General features: G+C 41.8%; 3 protein-coding genes across 4 annotated transcripts; 2 read left to right on the forward strand and 1 right to left on the reverse strand.

The window, feature by feature from the left end:
- Window positions 1–433: 433 nt before the first annotated feature.
- On the forward strand, window positions 434–10,900 carry LOC135557286 (lymphokine-activated killer T-cell-originated protein kinase homolog). Its single transcript, XM_064990472.1, is given in 8 exon segments — window positions 434–483; window positions 1,103–1,183; window positions 1,374–1,598; window positions 1,600–1,675; window positions 2,301–2,430; window positions 7,931–7,934; window positions 10,033–10,196; window positions 10,336–10,900. Coding segments are annotated over 8 exon segments (963 nt in total). The 3' UTR covers window positions 10,569–10,900.
- On the reverse strand, window positions 10,896–15,390 carry LOC135557593 (N-acetyltransferase ESCO2-like). The gene is made up of 11 exons (XM_064991006.1): window positions 15,282–15,390; window positions 14,692–14,754; window positions 13,679–14,576; window positions 13,490–13,577; window positions 13,356–13,395; window positions 13,035–13,185; window positions 12,783–12,914; window positions 12,479–12,568; window positions 12,177–12,320; window positions 11,582–11,766; window positions 10,896–11,392 (listed from the first exon to the last, which is right to left on the reverse strand). Exons 2-11 carry the CDS (start codon window positions 14,739–14,741, stop codon window positions 11,260–11,262), a joined length of 1,911 nt encoding a protein of 636 aa, XP_064847078.1. The 5' UTR covers window positions 14,742–14,754; window positions 15,282–15,390; the 3' UTR covers window positions 10,896–11,259.
- Window positions 15,391–15,434: 44 nt separating this feature from the next.
- On the forward strand, window positions 15,435–20,572 carry ccdc25 (coiled-coil domain containing 25). Of its 2 annotated transcripts, XM_064991007.1 has the most exons (9): window positions 15,435–15,632; window positions 16,011–16,058; window positions 16,167–16,206; window positions 16,313–16,354; window positions 17,983–18,110; window positions 18,229–18,332; window positions 19,421–19,623; window positions 19,731–19,776; window positions 19,915–20,572. In XM_064991007.1, exons 1-9 carry the CDS (start codon window positions 15,608–15,610, stop codon window positions 19,942–19,944), a joined length of 666 nt encoding a protein of 221 aa, XP_064847079.1. In that variant the 5' UTR covers window positions 15,435–15,607; the 3' UTR covers window positions 19,945–20,572. The 2 variants fall into 2 exon arrangements, with proteins under 2 accessions (XP_064847079.1, XP_064847080.1); XM_064991008.1 differs by lacking the exon at window positions 16,313–16,354 and having other exon boundaries at window positions 15,437–15,632.
- Window positions 20,573–21,190: the final 618 nt, after the last annotated feature.

The following is a 21,190-nucleotide window of genomic DNA, read 5'->3' on the forward strand; positions in this document are numbered from 1 at the left end:
AGCGTTGTGCCAGTAACAGAAAGGTTGCTAGATCGAATCTCTGAGCTGACAAGGTAAAAATCTGTTGCTCTGAGCAAGGCAGTGAACCCACTGTTCCCTGGGTGCTGATGACGTAGATGTTGATTAAGGCACGACTCTGAAATGTAGAAGAGACATTTCAATTGAATGCATTCAGTTGTACAATTGATTAGGTATGTCCCTATTGAAATCAGTTTTTACCATGGATTAAACAGCATGCAGTACCACCTGGAAGTGCAATATGGCTTGGGCATGGTCTGCCCATGGCTATGTGGAGAAATCAATGAGCCCCAACTGTGCTTGGGATGACTGTAGACACACATGCAGGCTGCAGCAGACATCTGCTCAAATGTGGCTGGATAAATAACAAATGAAACACGGAATTTGTTCCTGGATCTGCAGAATATCCGAAATTATGGATATCTCTAAACTACTAATCCAGGATTCGGGCCCAAAGATAAACATGTAACAAAAAGGAAGTTTCATTATAGCGCTTGATGGTTTTTGCAACTGCACTTGAAGAAACTTTCAAAGTTCTTGAAATGTTTCGTAGTGAAGGTGTTCTTAATGTTTTGTACACTCAGTATAGATATGCCCACAGTCCGTCCACACACAACTTTCCTCTCTATTTAGCGCCTAAGTCTGCTCTCTGGTGGTGTAATCAATGTATTTTACTTTACAAATATTTTCTACAAGTATAAACAGAGTTTTAATCAAACCAGAAACACCATTAGCTACATCAGTACTTTATATTATACACAAAACAATGTGTTAATGCCCTGACCTGTATTTCAGATAATTGGGAGGCGACATATTTTAGAAACGCTTTTTTCAATAATTTTGACATATTGAAGTTTGTCCTTCTAGGGCGCCTATATTTGACATACGAAAACATTTTGGATTTTAAACGTTGGGCGCCTTTTCTACTGCATCTTTTGTGATCAAGACAATACAGGACAGAAATATTGGTAAGAATAATCACTGAATTTGTTCATAAACCTTATCACATTATGCTGTAACGTTAGTTACGTAAAAATATAATATTCGCACTTGAGTAAATTAGGTCGTTGATCGTTGATCCTAGAACCCCTATAACCATCCCTGCCTCCCCTTTCATGGAGAAACTGGGATGTGGAACTGGGGTAAATGTTTATCTCATGAACAGGTGTGTTTTGTGGGATAACCTTTATGTAATTCATCCTTAATTCCAGCCAACTATAGACATATTTCCACATGTTAAATACACATCATTGGTATATATTTCCTATACATCTCTTTACAGTATATTCTGTCATTTAGCTTCTCAATATCATCTATGGAGTTGGTATGTCATGCTCCTATGTGCTCTTTTGCAGACTTGGTCCATTTAACCAGTCTCCATGGGCTGTCAAAAAGATCAACAGCAAATGTGCCTCAAAACAGGTGGGTGTATTCCAGAGAAGACTCGGTGACGAGGCAAAGATCCTGAAAGGCCTGCACCACCCAAACATTGTTGGATTCCGTGCCTTGGCCACTGCCAAGGATGGCTCCAAGTGCCTGGCCATGGAGTATGGTGGGGAGCAGTCCCTGAACGACCTGATCGAGAGAAGAGGGCCTGAAGGCTTTTCCAGCTGCCACCATTGACAAAGTGGCCTTACATGTGGCACGTGGCCTACAGGTAACATCCTGCTCATCTTTTGAATCTAGTTTTCACCTGGTGTTGATCTGGAATGGGTTACAGGGGGAGGAATGGAGATACAGCTTGTAACATAATGCTGTAATACCAGGAGTACTGTAGTGTCGACTGGATGTGATCATCCAGCTCATCGATATGGATTGGCTCTATTCTCATGCTTTGGGGCCGAGAGGTCATGTAAGCAAATGTAATTCAAGATTGCTGTTATACATTTCCCCTCAATCAACGTGAATAATATGTGGTGATGAAGGGTATTTGAAGGGTATCCATTAGTGTCATTACGTCAACAATTTCAGGTTTAGGATTTCAAATGTTCTGTAATCCCCTGAAGGGGTGTTGCTTTATGCAGCAGTTCTTAAACAGCACCATTACTGAGTATAGTAATCTTTGATTCATGGCCTAGCTATGACCAAATTAACTGAAAAACCACCATGAAACACCCCTCTTAAATGGAAATGATTTTCCTGTTTTCTCATTCACTGTCAGTTACCAGATGCTTCATGTTATTCCATATTTTAATGGGAATCAAACGCATATGGCTGTGTACAATTTGGTATAGAAAATATATTAAGGAAACGCTTGAAATGTATATTTGTTTCACCTTCAGTACCTTCACAACGCGAAGAAGCTACTACATGGCGACATGAAGTCTTGCAATGTTGTCATCAAGGGAAACTTTGAGACTGTCAAAATCTGTGATGTAGGAGTCTCCTTGCAGTTGGATGAGAATATGAAAGGTAGATATCACCATCTGAGCTCAATACATACTCTCAAACACTGGTAAAATAGGCAGGACTTGGTATTTTGGTCACTTTTCTACATCTGTTGCTGTTGTTAGACAACCTGTCTTTGTCTCTGTTTAGAAAGTGTGAACCTGAGAAATTAGCCGGATGTAGGACCTGAACAAAATGCATTCCTAGCCCTCTTTAGTTTAGGTCTTGGGGTGTAATGCCAAACATCTGTTGTTCTTGCAACATAGCTGTTGATGATTTTCACAGTGTTGCGCGCACTCATGTCCTGAGCCTAATGGAACACATGCCCAGTGGTTACGTCATGCTCATGCTTTCTCGGAAACACAGCGTTTCTATTCATAGTAGGGATGCTGTAGGGAAGGGTATAGAGTAACAAACAATGTGCAGGTGGTTTGCTATTTAAACAATCTATTTTATTCATCAAATTGTATTTGTCACATGTACCGAATACAACAGCTGTAGACCTTACTGTGAAATGTTTACTTACAAGCCCTTAACCAACAATGCAGTTCAAGAAATAGAGTTATGGAAATATTTACAAAATAACCTAAAGTAAAAAGTAAAACAATAAAATAACGAGACTATATACCGGGTGTACCTGTACAGAGTCAATGTGGAGACTATATACCGGGGGTACCTGTACAGAGTCAATGTGGAGACTAAATACCGGGGCTACCTGTACAGAGTCAATGTGGAGACTATATACCGGGGCTACCTGTACAGAGTCAATGTGGAGACTATATACCGGGGGTACCTGTACAGAGTCAATGTGGAGACTATATACCGGGGGTACCTGTACAGAGTCAATGTGGAGACTATATACCGGGGTACCTGTACAGAGTCAATGTGGAGACTATATACCGGGGCTACCTGTACAGAGTCAATGTGGAGACTATATACCGGGGTACCTGTACAGAGTCAATGTGGAGACTATATACCGGGGGTACCTGTACAGAGTCAATGTGGAGACTATATACCGGGGGTACCTGTACAGAGTCAATGTGGAGACTATATACCGGGGCTACCTGTACAGAGTCAATGTGGAGACTATATACCGGGGGTACCTGTACAGAGTCAATGTGGAGACTATATACCGGGGCTACCTGTACAGAGTCAATGTGCAGGGGTACCGGTTAGTCGAGGTCATTAGTACATGTGCAGTAGGTAGGGGTAAAATGACTATGCATAGATAATAAACTAGGAGTAGCAGCCGTGTTAAAAGAAAGGAGAGGGGGTGTCAATGTAAATAGGCCGGGTGGCCATTTTATTAATGTTCAGCAGTCTTAGGACTTTGGGGTAGAAGCTGTTAAGGAGCCTTTTGGACCTAGGCTTGCCTTGCGGTAGCAGAGAGAACTGTCTGACTTGGGTGACTGGAGTCTGACATTTTTTGGGGCCTTCCTCTGACACCACCTGGTATATACAGTGCATTCTGAGAGTATTCAGACTCCTTGACTTTTTCCACATTTTGTTACGTTACAGCCTTATTCTAAAATTGATTACTTTTCTTCCTCATCAATTGACATATAATACCCCATAATGACAACCAGAAAACAGGTTTTTAGAAAAGTTTGCAAATGTATTAAACATAAACTGAAATGCCTTACTTACATAAGTATTCAGACCCTTTGCTATGAGTCTCAAAATTGAGCTCAGGTGCATCCTGTTTCCATTGATCATCCTTGAGATCTTTCTACAACTTGATTGGAGTCCACCTGTGGTAAATTCAAATGATTGGACATAATTTGAAAAGGCACACACCTGTCTATACAAGGTCCCACAGTTGACCGTGCAAGTCAGAGCAAAAACCAAGCCATGAGGTCGAAGGAATTGTCCTTAGAGCTCCGAGACAGGATTGTGTCGACGCACAGATCTGGGGAAGAGTAACAAAACAGTTCTACAGCATTGAAGGTCCCCAAGAACACAGTGGCCTCCATCATTCTTAACTGGAAGTTGTTTGGAACCACCAAGACTCTTCCTAGAGCTGGCCGCCCAGCCAAACTGAGCAATCAGGAGGGGGGCCTTGGTCAGGGAGGTGACAGAGAACCCGATTGTCCCTCTGCAAGAGCTCCAGAGTTCCTCGGTGGAGACGGGAGCACCTCCCGGAAGGACAACCAGCTCTGCAGCACTCCACCAATCAGGCCTTTATGGTAGAGTGGCCAGACGGAAACTACTCCTCAGTAAAAGGTACATGACAGCCCACTTAGAGTTTGCCAAAAGGCACCTAAAGACTCTGACCATGAGAAACAAGATTCTCTGGTCTGATGAAACCACAATTGACCTCTTTGGCCTGAATGCCAAGTCTCACGTCTGGAGGAAACCTGGCACCATCCCTACGGTTAAGCGTGGTGGTGGCAGCATGCTGTGGTGATGTTTTTCAGCTGCAGGATCAAGGGAAAGATGAACAGAGAAAAGTACAGAGAGATCATTGATGAAACCTGCTTCAGAGCGACTGGGGCGAAGGTTCACCTTCCAACAGGACAACGATCCTAAGCACACAGCAGAGACAACGCCGGAGTGGCTTCGGGACAAGTCTCTGAATGTCCTTGAGTGGCCCAGCCAGGGCCCGGACTTGAACCCGATCAAACATCTCTGGACAGACCAGAAAATAGCTGTGCAGCAATGCTCCCCATCCAACCTGGCAGAGTTTGAGAGGATCTGCAGAGAAGAATGGGAGAAACTCTACAAATACTGGTGTGCCAAGTTTGTAGCATCATACCCAAGAAGACTCGAGAATATAATTGCTGCCAAAGGTGCTTCAACAAAGTACTGAGTAAAGGGTCTGAATACATATGTAAATGTGATAGTTTTCAAAAAAATGCATACATTTGCAAAGATTTCTAAAATCCTGTTTTTGCTTTGTCATTATGGGGTATTGTGTGTAGATTGATGAGGGGGGGAAACAATGTCATCTATTTTAGAATAAGGAAAGTGGGATACTTAGTCAGTTGTACAACTGAATGCCTTCAACTGAAATGTCTTCTGCATTTAACCAAACCGCTCTGAATCAGAGGCTGTAATGTAACCAAATGTGGAAAAAGTCAAGGGTTCTGAATACTTTCCGAATCCGCTGTAGGTCCTGGATGGCAGGAAGCTTGGCCCCAGTGATGTACTGGGCCGTACGCACTACCCTCTGTAGTGCCTTAGTCGGATGCCGAGCAGTTGCCGTAACAGGCGGTGATGGAACAGGTCAGGATGCTCTCGATGGTGCAGATGTAGAACTTTTTGAGAATCTGGGGACCCATACCAAATCTTTTCAGTCTCTTGTGGGAGAAAATGTGTTGTTGTGCTCTCTTCACGGCTGTCTTGGTGTGTTTGTTTGTTGGTGATGTGGACACCAAGGAACGGGGGCGTGTTCGGCCCACAGTTTTCTGTAATCCACAATCAGCTCCTTTGTCTTGCTGACGTTGAGGGAGAGGTTGTTGTCCTGGCACCACAATGCCAGGTCTCTGACCTCCTCCCTATAGGCAGTCTCATATTTGTCTGTGATCAGGCCTACTACCGTTGTCTTCAGCTAAATTAATGATGGTGTTGGAGTCGTGCTTGGCCACACAGTCGTGGGTGAACAGGGAGTACAGGAGAGGACTAAGCACGCACCCCTGAGGGGCCCCCGTGTTGAGGATCAGCGTTCTCACATCGGTGTTCCTCTTGTCCATGAGGTTGTAGAACCTCTCAAAGAGAAAGGCAGGACAATACAAGTCAATATATTCTTGTATTTCAGAAATAGGCTGTAGGCCTACAGTATACATATGTCAAGACACAATAGTGAATCATTTGAACTGTCAAGTGAAATGCAATAAGAGTTTTGTTAACCTCATACCAAATGCAGAAAAGCTTTGTTTGCATATCGATACTTGTATTTAGAGTAAAATTGCTAATAGCGTCGATCTTATCCTGGTAACTTGAATCCTTCTTTTGGTAAATATTTTGAGCAATGTGTGTGTAATTAATTATAGACATTAACATGGGTAGGAACAAAAAGGGTCTAAAAAAAGTTTACAATACTTCAATGTATTATATAATTGGGCTTTTAGGCACATCAATTCCTCATCTGGAGAGCACCTCCTCCCAGCTGCCCACTGCATTGAGGCTAGGAAACACTGTCACCACTGATAAATCCACTATAATTGAGAATTTCAATAAGCATTTTTCTACGGCTGGCCATGCTTTCCACCTGGCTACCCCTACCCCGATCAACAGCCCTGCACCCCCCAGAGCAACTCGCCCAAGCCTCCCCATTTCTCCTTGTTATGCACGCCTCTATGAAGAGGGAACGCAACACCCTGCTACAACTAAACTCTCCATGAGGTGAAAAAGGTATGGACTGTAGGTGCAAGAAAGAATGACAACAGGCAGAATGTGGTACCGTTTACCAGGACTTTATTCCTTCACACGGTAATATGGGGAAAAGGGGCTGGACGGAACCAAAGAAAAGAAAGTAAATCTCAAAGCCCCCCCCTCTCCTATCTTACCTGCCTACCCACTACTTACCTAATTTAGCACCACCTGGTGCCCTAACCAAAATACAAGGGGGTGGTCCGCCCAGGTCTTACCTAGTGTGCCTAGACAGCGAATATGCTACGGGTATATGTATGCCCGCGGGCCTCTTGCCTAAGCACTCCCTAGGTGCCTTCCCCTTCCCCCCTGGGAACAAATGAAACAGAATATTAAACAATTTCACAAACAAACTAAGAAACAAAGGACATAAAATAAGCTCTATCTGAACAACAAACTCACAAAACATACCAACTCTCAGCCTAGCAAAATCTCTCTAGCAAAATCTCTCTAGCAAAATCTCTGCAATGACCTCCCAGAAAAATCTCTCCCTCCTGAACTGAACACTGGCATTATTATAGCTTCAGAATGAATGGGTAATTGGAGACAGCTGCGTCTTGACGAGGGGGCGGGGTCAGCTCTCCAATTACCCATGGAGTCAACCAATCAGCTGCTTGAGGGATTTCAGGAAGCCATTTCCTGAAATAAACACATGCAAATACACAAACTACAACACATAAACTGGGGAACGTAACACTCCTTCACCCAAATCTAGATAGCTGATGTTCTGAAAGAGCTGCAAAATCTGGACCCCTACAAATCAGCCAGGCTAGACAATCTGGACCCTCTCTTTTAGAGGTTGACCGATTTATGATTTTTCAACACCGATACCGATTATTGGAGGACCAAAAAAGCTGATACCGATTAATCGGCCATTTTTATTTATTTATTTGTAATAATGACAATTACAACAATACTGAATAAACACTTATTTTAACTTAATATAATACATCAATAAAATCAATTTAGCCTCAAATAAATAATGAAACATGTTCAATTTGGTTTCAATTATGCAAAAACAAAGTGTTTAAGAAGAAAGTAAAAGTGCAATATGTGCCATGTAAGAAAGCTAACGTTTAAGTTCCTTGCTCATGTAACGGATGTGAAACGGCTAGCTTAGTTAGCGGTGCGCACTAAATAGCGTTTCAATCAGTGACGTCACCTGCTCTGAGACCTTGAAGTAGTACTTCCCCTTGCTCTGCAAGGGCCGTGGCTTTTGTGGAGCGATGGGTAACGATGCTTCGTGGGTGACTGTTGTTGATGTGTGCAGAGGGTCCCTGGTTCGCGCCCGGGTATGGGCGAGGGGACGGTCTAAAGTTATACTGTTACACTCAGAACATGAGAACATATGATGGCTGGTGGTTCCTTTTAACATGAGTCTTCAATATTCCCAGGTAAGAAGTTTTAGGTTGTAGTTATTATAGGACTATTTCTCTCTATACCATATTATGTATCGTATATATCGTATTTCATATACCTTTGACTATTGGATGTTCTTATAGGCACTTTAGTATTGCCAGTGTAACAGTATAGCTTCCGTCCCCCTCCTCGCTCCTCCCTGGGCTCGAACCAGGAACCCAACGACAACAGCCACCCTCGAAGCAGCGTTACCAATGAAGAGCAAGGGGAACAACCACTCCAAGTCTCAGAGCGAGTGACATTTGAAACGCTATTAGCGCGCACCCCTAACTAGACATTTAACATCGGTTACACCAGCCTCATCTCGGGTGTTGATAGGCTTGAAGTCATAAACAGCGCAATGCTTGACGCACAATGAAGAGCTGCTGGCAAAACGCACGAAAGTGCTGTTTGAATGAATGCTTACGAGCCTGCTGTTGCCTACCACCACACAGTCAGATACTTGAATGCTCAGTCAGATTATATGCAACGCAGGACACGCTAGAGAAACTTTTATAAGTTAAGTTTAATGCTAGCTAGCAACCTACCTTGGCTTACTGCACTTGCGTAACAGGCAGTCTCCTTGTGGAGTGCAGCAAGAGGCAGGTTATAGCGTTGGACTAGTTAACTGTAAGTTTGCAAGATTGTATCCCCCGAGCTGACATTGTGAAAATCTGTCATTCTGCCCCTGAACGAGGCAGTTAACCCACCATTCCTAGGCCATCATTGAAAATAAGAATGTGTTCTTAACTGACTTGCCTAGTTAAAAAAAGATTAAATAAAGGTGTAAAAAAAAAAACTACCAAAAATACTGACTTTATGAAAACTTGAAATCAGCCATTTCAATTAGTCGGTCGACCTCTACTCTCTTTCTAAAATGATCTGCCGAAATAGTTGCAACCCCTATTACTAGCCTGTTCAACCTCTCTTTCGTATCGCCTGATATTCCCAAAGATTGGAACGCTGCTGCAGTCATCCCCCTCTTCAAAGGGGGAGACACTCTAGACCCAAACTGCTACAGACCTATATCTATCCTACCCTGCCTTTTTAAGGTCTTCGAAAGCCAAGTTAACAAACAGATTACCGACCATTTCGAATCCCACCGTACCTTCTCCGCTATACAATCTGGTTTCAGAGCTGGTCGTGGGTGCACCCCAGCCACGCTCAAGGTCCTAAACGATATCATAACCGCAATCAATAAGAGACATTACTGACATTACTGCCAATGACTGGAATGAACTGCAAAAATCACTGAAGCTGGAGACTCATCTCCCTCACTAGCATTAAGCACCAGCTGTCAGATCACTGCACATGTACATAGCCTACCCAACTACCTCATCCCCATACTGTATTTATCTTGCTCCTTTGCACCCCAGTATCTCTACTTGCACATTCATCTTCTGCACACCTACCATTCCAGGATTTTAATTGGTATATTGTAATTACTTTGCCACCATGGCCTATTTATTGCCTTACCTACCTCATTCGCACACACTGTATATAGACTTTTTCTACTGTATTCTTGATAGTACGTTTGTCTATTCTATGTGTAACTCTTTATGTCAAACTGCTTTGCTTTATCTTGGCCAGGTTGCAGTTGTAAATGAGAACTTGTTCTCAACTAGCCTACCTGGTTAAATAAAGGTGAAATAAATAATACATTAAAAAAAATCTTTATTCTTAGTGTTTCTCACATATGTTCCCAACCAATTCTACTTTTGGATTTTCTGAGAACCACCAATACTCACAAATAAACTGTTGGTCAAATATACCAATGCCCAGTAAGCCTACAAACCCATGCTTTAATCACTGTATGACATGTTTAAACCTCTTCCCTTTTCTGCTCCTCTCTGTGAGTAACCCCAAAGCAGAGTATGTTGGCACTGAGCCGTGGACGCCCAAGGAAGCTCTGGAGGGAGGAGTGATCACTGACAAGGCAGACATATTTGCCTTCGGACTGACCCTTTGGGAGATGATGACTCTGGCCCTGCCTCACCTGGAGATTTTGGACAGTGAGGGGGGTAAGGAGAGTTCTATATGTCTAGAGCTCATTTAAAAAGGCAATTACACTTGTTTTGGATTTATGAAAGACTTCTGTTCGAAACAAGATCATTTGCTCGATAATGGTTTTAAATAATTGTATAGACATTACATTCTCAGATGATTCATTGGAGGACGGCTTTGATGAGGATGCCTACTATGAGAAGTTGGGCACCCGGCCAGCGCTGGACTCTGTCAGTCTCGGGGGAGCCTACCAGAGAATGGTGGAGCTGTTCTGGCTCTGCACAGAGGAGAATCCACAGAAACGCCCCTCAGCTACCCAAATAGTTCAGGTTCTGGAGTCCAACATGCAGGTGGACAACAAAAATAGTGATGTCATTGTCATAGACTGACTAGACCAGTGTCCAGAAACCTTGACTTTTGTAATATCATTGTATTATTCTGTCCTGTACTCTTCTCTATGCCTGTACTCCTTTTTCAGGTGAAACTTGTAAATATTTTATTTACATTTCAGTATACTGCTATGAAAACAGGAATTCAAAGAAGTAGGTTTTTCCTCCAGTTGTTTAAACTAGAGTTGACTAATACTTGGGCATTTTAGTAGTGTCCTGTGGGCATACATGGTTTGTGCTGCATAATCTAAAATGGAATGTGTAGTGTAGATTCATTGTTGTAAAGTGTCATGAATGTCAATCATGTAATTAAATAAATTGCTCAGATGCTCTGCCATACTCTTTATTTAGCTCCCACAGCATTTCTGTGAATAGCAGTGGCACAACTGTCATATTACAGACAAACTAGTGAAATGGGTGTATTTTGGGAAAAAACCAAAACCCCATTTAGTGTTGATGGAGCATGATGTATTTTGTTAAGAAGTTGGGCTTTGAAGTGAGAAATTTTATTAAAACTATATACAAGCTTTAGAAGAGAATATACTTCAGTTCAACACTAATGGAATTTGACTGCAACAGCCATAACTTGCATGTTCAACAAACCAACTTTCTGATTTAAATTAAACTCCAAAGGGGCAAACATTGATCAAACTCAAAGCATTAAAAAAAAAGTCTGAACTTGTGCTTTAAGTTAACCAATAAAATTGTAGACCATAAATGCAGGCTTCTCGCAGTACTTCGTGGCGAACAGTTTGCCATCTGGGGTGGGGTCAGAGAAGGCTATTTCATCCTTGGTCAGGTGGCCCCCATACACGAAGGAGTTTCTGAAAATGACATACATTCAGATTTAAAAAAAAAAAAATAGCCATACATGACATCTTCCATTTAGCTATACGTCCCTGAAATTGGCCCTCAAACCAGTATGCCTGTTTGGCTGATTTTAATTGTTGTACTTCTCGGTTTAACAAATCAAAAGTAAGTTTGCACTACCTAACCTGTAATAATTTCCTAACCTGACTGTGTCGAGCATGCGTGTGGCAATGCCCTTCCTCCGGGCCAGGCTGAACACCCAGATGCGGCTGACCCCACAGATGGCCTTTTCTGGCGTGGTAGAGCAGCACCAGGCTCTGTGGTGCTCCATGAAGTCCTCCCTGGTCATGTCCTTGGTCTGCTCTGGCTGCTCCAGCACTCTGAAGCCCTGGAAACAAAGGGCAAGATAGACTAATCACTCAGCCACTCCGCTAAATACCCCTGTAAGATTGCAATTCACTCGCTATCACCTCCAGTGTGCTACTTTTCTATCTCTGAAGGAGACCCGTGGTCCCTTACACGCTCTGCAATGAGCCAGGTAATGACCACCCCTTTATTGTCCGCAAAAGCTAACGTCCGATTAATCGTATTTGACTGAGCGTATATTTGTTAATTTCTTGATGAAGCAGACAATCTTTCACACCACACACACAAAGAGTACATTATCACAGGCCTTTACATCAGCATATTGTGGTAAAAGATTCCTGATCCATTCCTGAAAAACCCACCATTTGTTTGGCGCGTTACACATCAGAGCAGAGTGCAAAAGTTAGCAGCACAGGAGGAGAGAGAAGTTACCTGTCGTATGTGCTCGGCAATGAGGCAGCCGACCACCATCCTGTCACTGTTCACATACAGGTAGGTTTTAGCCTGGCTGGGGCAGCGGAGAGACACTTGCTGGAAGCCCAACTCGTTGTCAGCAAGTCGCCTCACATCTTCTGCCTAATAAAAAATTTTAAAAAAATCATTAAGCATGAGCAAGTTGCGTTCACGATTCCATTCAAACCAAATGCATAAGCACACCCTATGGGCCTAAAGTAGTGCACTATGAAGGGAATAGGGTGCTGTTTCAGACCCAGAAACTGATATGATTGATAAACCTTTTTGACAGCATATTTTGGATCATCAGGTAGAACCAGAATGATTTTTCCATCCCAGAACTCTGCTACCACCCGCTCTTTCTTCCAGCCCTGGGGACGAGAAGGAAACACTGATTAAGCAACCATCAGAAATCAAGAGTGAGTGGTCAGTTTCACTTTATTCGCTAAACCACGTCAACGGTTTTGGCTAAGCTTTTGTGGGGTGTGGGGGGTGGGGTGGAAATAAGGAGCCACTCTAAAAGCAACATGCTTAGGGCAACTTGTACGAGTCGATGAAAGGGAGGAAATGCATAGTCATACGTACCACAAACTTAATTCCGTCCAGAAAACTCTGGTGGAACTGTGTGTGCTGGAAGTTGTCTTCCAGGCTGTCTGCACTGTAGATCATGCCACAGGACCCACACACAGTGGCACCAAACTGCTTCTGGCCAGCATCCTGAGGTAAACACAGAACCGAACAAAGAGCATTAGCAAAGCTCACAGATGACAGTGTGAGAGGCAGTCAACGGTCATCATCAATGTTTCCATCCATCATCTTTCCAGAGGATTTACTTACGATGATGAGTTGATCATCAGCCTCAGCCTGTTTGTTAGTCTCCCTCTTCTTCCTGGCACTCCTCTCCTTGGCAGCAGAGGGAAGGGGGTGACTAAGGGCCGAGGGGGTGCTGCAGTTCACTGGAGAGTCCAGAGCTGCCTTCCTCTGGGGCCTAAAGGCAGAAAATAGAAAGTGATAATGCATATATACATCGATACACATGTTGACAGTGTGTGGAGTTACTTCTACTTGTCCAGACCGACAATAATACCATCCCTGGAGGGCAGTAAAACCATTCTAGCAAATTTTTTTTGTTGATTAAATGGAAGTGTTTTTGCCTACCTCGTTGATGCAGATCCAAAGATTGGATACACACCATCGGCTGAGGATTCCATAAAGGGGAGAGAAACCATGAATGAAAATTAAGACATTAAGTAAAAACATGAATGCTAATTGACCAACGATAAACAACCAACCTTTGACTGGACTGATGATGCCGTTTAATGGGCTAATGTCACTGAGATCAAACACGGCATCAGAACCTGTATTTGTGATCAATTCCTCCTACAAACAGAAAGAACAATATCCTAAATGTAATACAGATACAATATGCTTACAGACAGTGAGACATATGCTAAACACTAGTCAAGTGATATACAGCTCACCTGAGTGTTTATTTCTGGGGATGCTGGACGTGTGGGAGACGGAGATTGGCTTAACACAATCCTGACTTCCTTGTTCATGCCGTATTTCTCTGCTATAGCTCTGGGTGACTGGGCCTCGAGTGACTCTGGAATCTTTGGTACATCCTGCCCACCGGGCAGAGATTCTGGCTCTTCCTGCAGTATCGTCACTACAACAGCATGTCGCTGTGGAAAGGGGGCTTGTTGTACTTTTTCTTGCTTTCCCTCTAAGGCAGGAACCATGGCCTTTATTTTCTCAAATCTCAAAGCTGGCTTGGTAGATTTCGAGGCAGACTTTTTGTACATGGAGGCAGTTTTTTTTCCTGTGCTGAAAAAGGCAGCCCCAATGAAGATTTTAGGCTTAGGCTTTAAACCTCCAAAGTTCAAGGTGATGCCTTTTTTCAGCTCCACTTGCTCTGTGCTGGCAGGTGCTTTAGGCTTTGAGGAATTGATCAGGCTTGATTTGGAGTTGGCGTTTCCTGTTACGCCAGTCTTCATTCCGTGTACAGTGGCCACCTTTTTGGCCTTGGTACTTTTAATCTTCATCCTTTTCTTTACAGCAGCTGTCGGCATTCCATAAGGATCCACACTGGTCAGCCTTGGAGGTGATTTGGTCTCATTCAGCATCTTCCTCTCCAGGGGTGTCAGGTACAAAGGTTTGTGTTTACCATAGAAGGACCCTGTTACCACAGCAGCCTTGAACGGAGAGCCTCTCTTCAGAGCAATCTTTAGGGGAGATGGAGCTGGGGATCTCTGGGGAGAAGGGCAGTTCTCTTTCTCCTGGTGTTTTACGGACATCTTTAGTGGAGACTGGGGCAACCGAGATGACTTCCTTTTTAGGGGAGATTCTCCATCTGGAACAGTCCTTTTGGCTGAATTACTAAAAATGTTGGAGAATTACACGGATGTTAGGCCCTACTCAATGTTATATGCATGAATTATTGATTAATAACTGATTTAACACATGACTTACTAATAGACATCATGTCACTCACCTGTCAGAATCAAATGAAGAGTGCTTCCTCTTCCTTGTAGTATTGGGCATGTTTGTAACTTCACTGGAAGAATAAGTAGAAGTATTAATGTTAGCTAGCTAGGTCCCGCATTGGATAATCAATAGATAGATAAATTAAACACGCAGAATCAGCTAGTTAGCATATCTAGCAATAATAATAGATAATTGCAATCCAAACGTAATGGTGTATTATGTATAGACAGCGCAACCCTTGCCAGCTGGCTAACGTTAGTTCAGTGTCTGAGTGAATAATTATTGGCGGGATGGATCTGACACATATTACACTGTGTGGCATATAGTTACAAAGATAACGAAATGTTTGTGGGAATGTCCTTTGTATGATAAAACTTGACGTCGACTTTTCACCAAAAAGTGACTAATATAAAAACTAACTTTAGCTAAATTGTTATTATTGTGGTTGAAATGATTATTGGCTTGTTAGCTAGCTAACTATTTTAGCTAGCAACGTTTTGGTGCAAACAAACATCTGACAGGCCAAACAAAATGTAAAATGCCATCTAAAGAGTTAGTTAACTTTGACCGAATAAATTGTTCTTCAAAAATGCATACCAAATCCAAAGTGATCCAATACGTAGCAAAGATCTGGAATGATGGCTTGTTTTCCCCGCGGTTCCCGTGCAGACTGTTTTTGAACAGCGCGCCCAATGACCATATGAGCGCGTCCCACTTTGAAAAAAAGTGGAACAGCATGACCTAAGCGGAAACAGTTAGTTTGTGACCGCCGCCAACTTCCGGGTCAACTTTCCATGCGAAATTGACTGTCAGCACAGTTATCATCTCGTTATGAGGCACATTTAGTTATTTGGCAAGTGTGTAAAGTACTCCATTCCTATTTTGTTTCTAAAGTTTAAAACTGTTTCTTCGATTTATGCAAGATGGTGTTTTACTTCACGAGTGCCGGTGAGTAAGTGAGCTTTTCTTTAGCTGGCTATCCCGCCCATAGTTAGCACTGAACTAGCTAGCCTAGAGAATCTTCTTGAATCATTTTGTTAGAAAGCTACGTTTGATTTCTAGCTAGAAAGCTTTCTTGACAAATATAATCATGAGTTGTCATTCGTTATGGATGTTTGTTGACATATTCAGGTTAGCAGATGAAGCTAGGCATTTAATTAGGAATAATAATCATGTGGAGTGGATAATGGCAGAGTTATTGTTCTGTTCTGAGAATGGACAGGAATGTGTAGCTAGGCAAATTATCATATTATTCGTGTTTTATTATCCTTGTTGATATAGCTAACTAAAACTAACATTTGCTTTTTTTTATTTTTTATTGTACAGTTGTTACACCTCCCTACACTATCTACATGGGGAAAGACAAATATGAAAGTAGGTAGCTGGTCATTTTAAAGTGTTTTCTAACAAACCATGATTCATGTTGTCAGCGGCATTAAAGCTGCCTACCCAGCTAACTGTCTGCTTCTTTCTCACAATTAGATGAAGATCTCATCAAATATGGATGGCCTGAAGACATTTGGTGAGAAACTCATATATCTCTCTCTGCTTATAACTGAAACCATGAGCCTCTTATTGGGATTTGACCATTGAGTCTGAACATTTGTCTGATACATTACTCTATGCAGTGTTGAAAATATCCACATGGTGGCACCTAGAGCTAAGCAAAGGTACAGTATTCCTATATCAGCTAATAGGGCTGTGGTAGTATGTACAGTACCAGTGAAACGTTTGGACCCATCTACTCATTCTATTTATAATATATATTATAAATAGAATGAGTAGATGGGTCCAAACGTTTATATATTTATATATTTTAAAACTATTTTCTACATTGTAGAAGAATAGTGAAGACATAAACTATGAAATAACACACATTGAATCATGTAGTAACCAAAAAAGTAGCCACCCTTTCCCTTGATGACTGTTTTGCACACTCTTGGCATTCTCTCAACCAGCTTCACCTGGAATGCTTTTCCATCCAAACGTCTTGAAGGAGTTCCCACATGCTGAGCACTTGTTGGCTGTTTTCCTTCACGCTGCAGTCCAACTCATCCCAAACCATCTCAATTGGGTTGAGGTCGGGTGATTGTGGAGGCCGGGTCATCTGATGCAGCACTCCAACACTCCTACTTGGTCAAATAGCCCTTACACAGCCTGGAGGTGTGTTGGGTCATTTTCCATTCTACTCCAGAATGCTGTGGTAGCCATGCTGGTTAAGTGTGCCTTGAATTCTAAAAAAAATAATTGAAAGTTTTACCAGCAAAGCACCACCTCCTCCTCCATGCTCCATGTGGAGATCATCCGTTCACCTTATCTGCTTCTCACAAAGACACGGCAGTTGGAACCAAAAATCTCAAATTTGGACACATCAGACCAAAATACAAGTTTCCACAGGGCTAATGTCCATTGCTTGTTTCTTGGCTCAAGCAAGTCTCTTCTTATTATTGGTGTCCTTTAGTAGTGGTTTCTTGGCAGCAATTTGACCAAGGCCTGATTCACACAGTCTCCTCTGAACAGTTGATGTTGAGATGTGCTGTTACTTGAACTCTGTGAAGCATTTACTTGGGCTGCAATTACTGAGGCTGGTAACTCAAATGAACTTCTCCTCTGCAGCAGAGGTAACTTTAGGTCTGCCTTTCCTGTGGCGGTCATCATGAGAGCCAGTTTCATCATAGCGCTTGATGGTTTTTGCAACTGCACTTGACGAAACTTTCAAAGTTCTTAAAATGTTCCGTATTGACTAACCTTCATGTCTTAAAGTAATGATGTACCGTCATTTCTCTTTGCTTATTTGAGCAGTTCTTGCCGTGATATGGACTTGGTCTTTTACCAAATAGGGCTATCTTCTGTATACCTCCCCTACCTTGTCACAACACAACTGATTGGCTCAGACGCATTAAGAAGGACAGAAATTCCACAAATTAACTTTTAACAAGGCACACTTGTTAATTCAAATGCATTCCAGATGACTACCTCATGAAGCTGGTTAAGAGAATGCCAAGAGTGTGCAAAGCTGTCATCAAGGCAAAGGGTGGCTACTTTGAAGAATTTCAAATTGAACAATTATTTTGATTTGTTTCACACTTTTTTGGTTACTACATGATTCCATATGTGTTATTTCATAGTTTTGATGTCTTCACTATTATTCTACAATGTAGAAAAAAGTTTTAAAAATAAAGAAACTCTTGAATGAGTAGGTGTGTCCAAACTTTTGACTGGTACTGTATGGCATTGATTATTTTAGTATGTGTGCCTTAAGGCTGTTAGAATTATTATATCATAATTGTGTCCACAGGTTTCATGTGGATAAACTCTCCTCTGCCCATGTGTACCTGCGAATGCCTAAGGGACTGACAATAGAAGATATTCCCAAGGAAGTCTTGATTGACTGTGCACAGCTTGTGAAAAACAACAGCATCCAAGGTAATACATTGAGTTTCCTGGTGAGTTTGATACAAATAACAGAGTAGTTAATACAATATCACAGGCATTTCCAGGAAACTTGGTGATAGCCTTTTAACTCTTAATTACTCTTTAACAGGTTGTAAAATGAACAACATCAATGTTGTCTACACACCATGGGCTAACCTAAAGAAAACAGGAGACATGGATGTAGGCCAAATAGGTTTCCATCGACACAAGGAGGTCAGTGATCTTTCTGGCATAATGAATCTGTGTTACTTTCAGGTCTGTCACTTTTATATGTGTCTCATCTTGTATTGTTCTTTGTTTCTATAGGTTGTTATCAATAAAACGTCACAATAAGGTGCAGAGCATTGGATTTGCCTGCTGGGTTGCAAGGAGACCCTCAGCTCTGCTAACACCATTGATAACTGCGTGCTGTTTTCAAGGGATTGTTAAATAAATGTGAATTATTTGGTTTTAATATCATCACCTCTTGAAGAGCATTGTCAGACCTACAAATGTCCAATTATTCCACATTTAGCTCTGTCATCAGAGTTATACAGCAAGTAACTGCAAGATTTCATGATCAGTAAACATCAATTGATCATGTAATTTCAGATACCTGAAGGTAGACTCACGATATCTCTCAATGTTGTCCTCCATTAATTGGATTAAAGTGAACTATACCTGACAAGTATGTGTGGTTTAGGTTAATTTGTGTGCTCTGCCTGTCAAGCGGCAGGACACATACAAATTATTCTCTTCAACATTGTTTTAAAGAGGGTTAAATCACAATTGCTGCTGACAGACATGATTGGCTACATCGATTGATGGACCATGTCAAATTGGCTAAGCTAGCTAATAACAGATAACTTTCAGTGGTGATGACAGTAGTCCGACTGAGAACTTTACCAGGACGAGGATTTGCCGATGTCAAGCTCTTTCCAAAAGCCTAATCTCTGATGAAGCAAGCTAAATGACACGTAGCTAGCTACATGCCAAATGGATAGACTACCCTCGCATATCTAAAAATATATTGTCAATTTATGTTTACTGATTATGAAAGGGATGCAGTTACATGCTGTATACGTCTAATTATAAAGCTAAATGTGGAATAATTGGACGTGTAGTTCTGACTATGCTTTTCAAGTGGTGATGACATTAAAACCAAATGGTTATAACATTTATTTAACAATCCTTTGAAAACGGCATGTAGTTGTCAATGGTTTTAGCAGAGCAGCCAAATCCAACACTCTGCACCATATTGTGAGGTTTTGGTCATTTCTATAAAACGATCATTTAGACCTGTTTTGTCAACTGTTTTGTAGGTGAAGGTCGTGGCAGTAGAGAAAAAGGTCAATGAGATAGTGAACAGGGTGGAGAAAACAAAGGACGAGCGATACCCTGATCTAGCAGCAGAGAAAGAGTCTCGAGACAGGGAGGAGAGAAACGAGAAGAAGGCCCAGATACAAGATCTGAAAAAGAAAGAGAAAGATGACATAAAAAAGAAAAGAGAGCTGGAGGAGCTCAAGTAAGTTATCTCCCTAGCTACATCATCTATGTTTGACTGGCATCCCAAAACACCGCGTGTCACTTCTGTGAATGATATGAACTTACACTGTAATTGTTCCTAAACAGAAGTTATTCTTCGCTGATGACGAGTGACAATATGACAACAAATGAGGTGAGTTGATTAACAAAATCCGAACAGAGTTATAATCTGTTTCTTTCAGAAATAGACTGGCCTGTTAATTGTTTATATGACTGTTGTTGCAATACGACCATTCAGTATGTCAGAAATGGATAATGGAGTCTTTTTCAGGATGGAAATGATTCGGATGACTTCATGTAAAAAGAGAATCTGGGACATCGGAGAGACACCATCCCCTGAAATGTAACATTGTTGGATTGCACTGTTATACACACTGTTATACCAGATAGTGCTTTGACATTGTGTGTATAGATCGATAAACTTGCTACTGTATTTTTGGAACAGTACTCGTGCCAATTATGCACAAATTCAGGACCATAGTGAACTGCTTGTTTTCCCTACGCTTCTTGAATTTCAAAGGAAAAATTCAAACATCATTGGTATCTTGTACTTTTACATCCTCTGCTTGACTGACGAGGGTAACGGCAATTCCAGATTCCTCAGACAAGTGCTGTCAAGGATTTAGTCTTGGGACTGCTATTCCTTACATGGTCTATGATCTAATTCAGTATTGGTGCATGTTGACCTAATGATATGAATGAATATATGATCTCCTGACCAGTATGTCTAGCTATGGGTGAAATTAATATGTACTTTACATCTATTATAATGTACCTGGCCGATGGTGCAGACTTTGTCCTGTCCAGAGACTGGAATCTAGTAAATGTGTCACCATGAGGCCATGCAAAATAAGTTTTTATCTTGAATGTTTCTTTGTAATAGCCGAAAGAGCGCTGACGTTATTAATAAAATTCCCCTTGTTTATCCATGCAAAGTTCCTTTTTTGTTTTAAATTGCCCAGGTCATTATTTAGTAAACATGTTGAAATAGCTTTGCTAATGAAGAGTGAGACATTTGAATGGTTTGAGCTACTTGGTCCTTTATTAGTCATATGGGTACCAGTCTCTCCCCTACCTATTCCAAGTGCTTTTTGTCAGGGTAACGGATTAGGTTTCTCTTTCCTGGATCATGATCAGAGCTAGGATTTAACGTGCTGGATTTTCAGTATAAAGCGCGACATCTCTTCATTTCTCAATGCTGTGTATGTATGAATGGAAAGCAGCTGTGGCTGACCTCTGGTCCACATCACACAGACTGAAACGCGTGGAGCAGGGTAAGGTATGAGGAGCGCGTCCAAATTAATTCTCCAAGAAGACTTGCATTTCATTTCACATCTGCATAAACATTTTCACTCCAAATAACTGAATAGCAGAAGAAAAGGCCTTTGTTTCACTCTGCATGTGATTTGCTTCCCACGACATGAATAAAAGTGGGTTATTCTCATTGACAGGATGGCATACAAGTCAGAAGTCTACATACACTTAGGCTGGAGTCATTAAAACTCGTTTTTCAACCATCCTACAAATTTCTTGTTAGCAAACTAGTT

The sequence above is a fragment of the Oncorhynchus masou genome, chromosome 16 (assembly GCF_036934945.1).
Source record: "Oncorhynchus masou masou isolate Uvic2021 chromosome 16, UVic_Omas_1.1, whole genome shotgun sequence".
In the NCBI taxonomy this organism is placed as follows: Eukaryota; Metazoa; Chordata; class Actinopteri; order Salmoniformes; family Salmonidae; genus Oncorhynchus; species Oncorhynchus masou.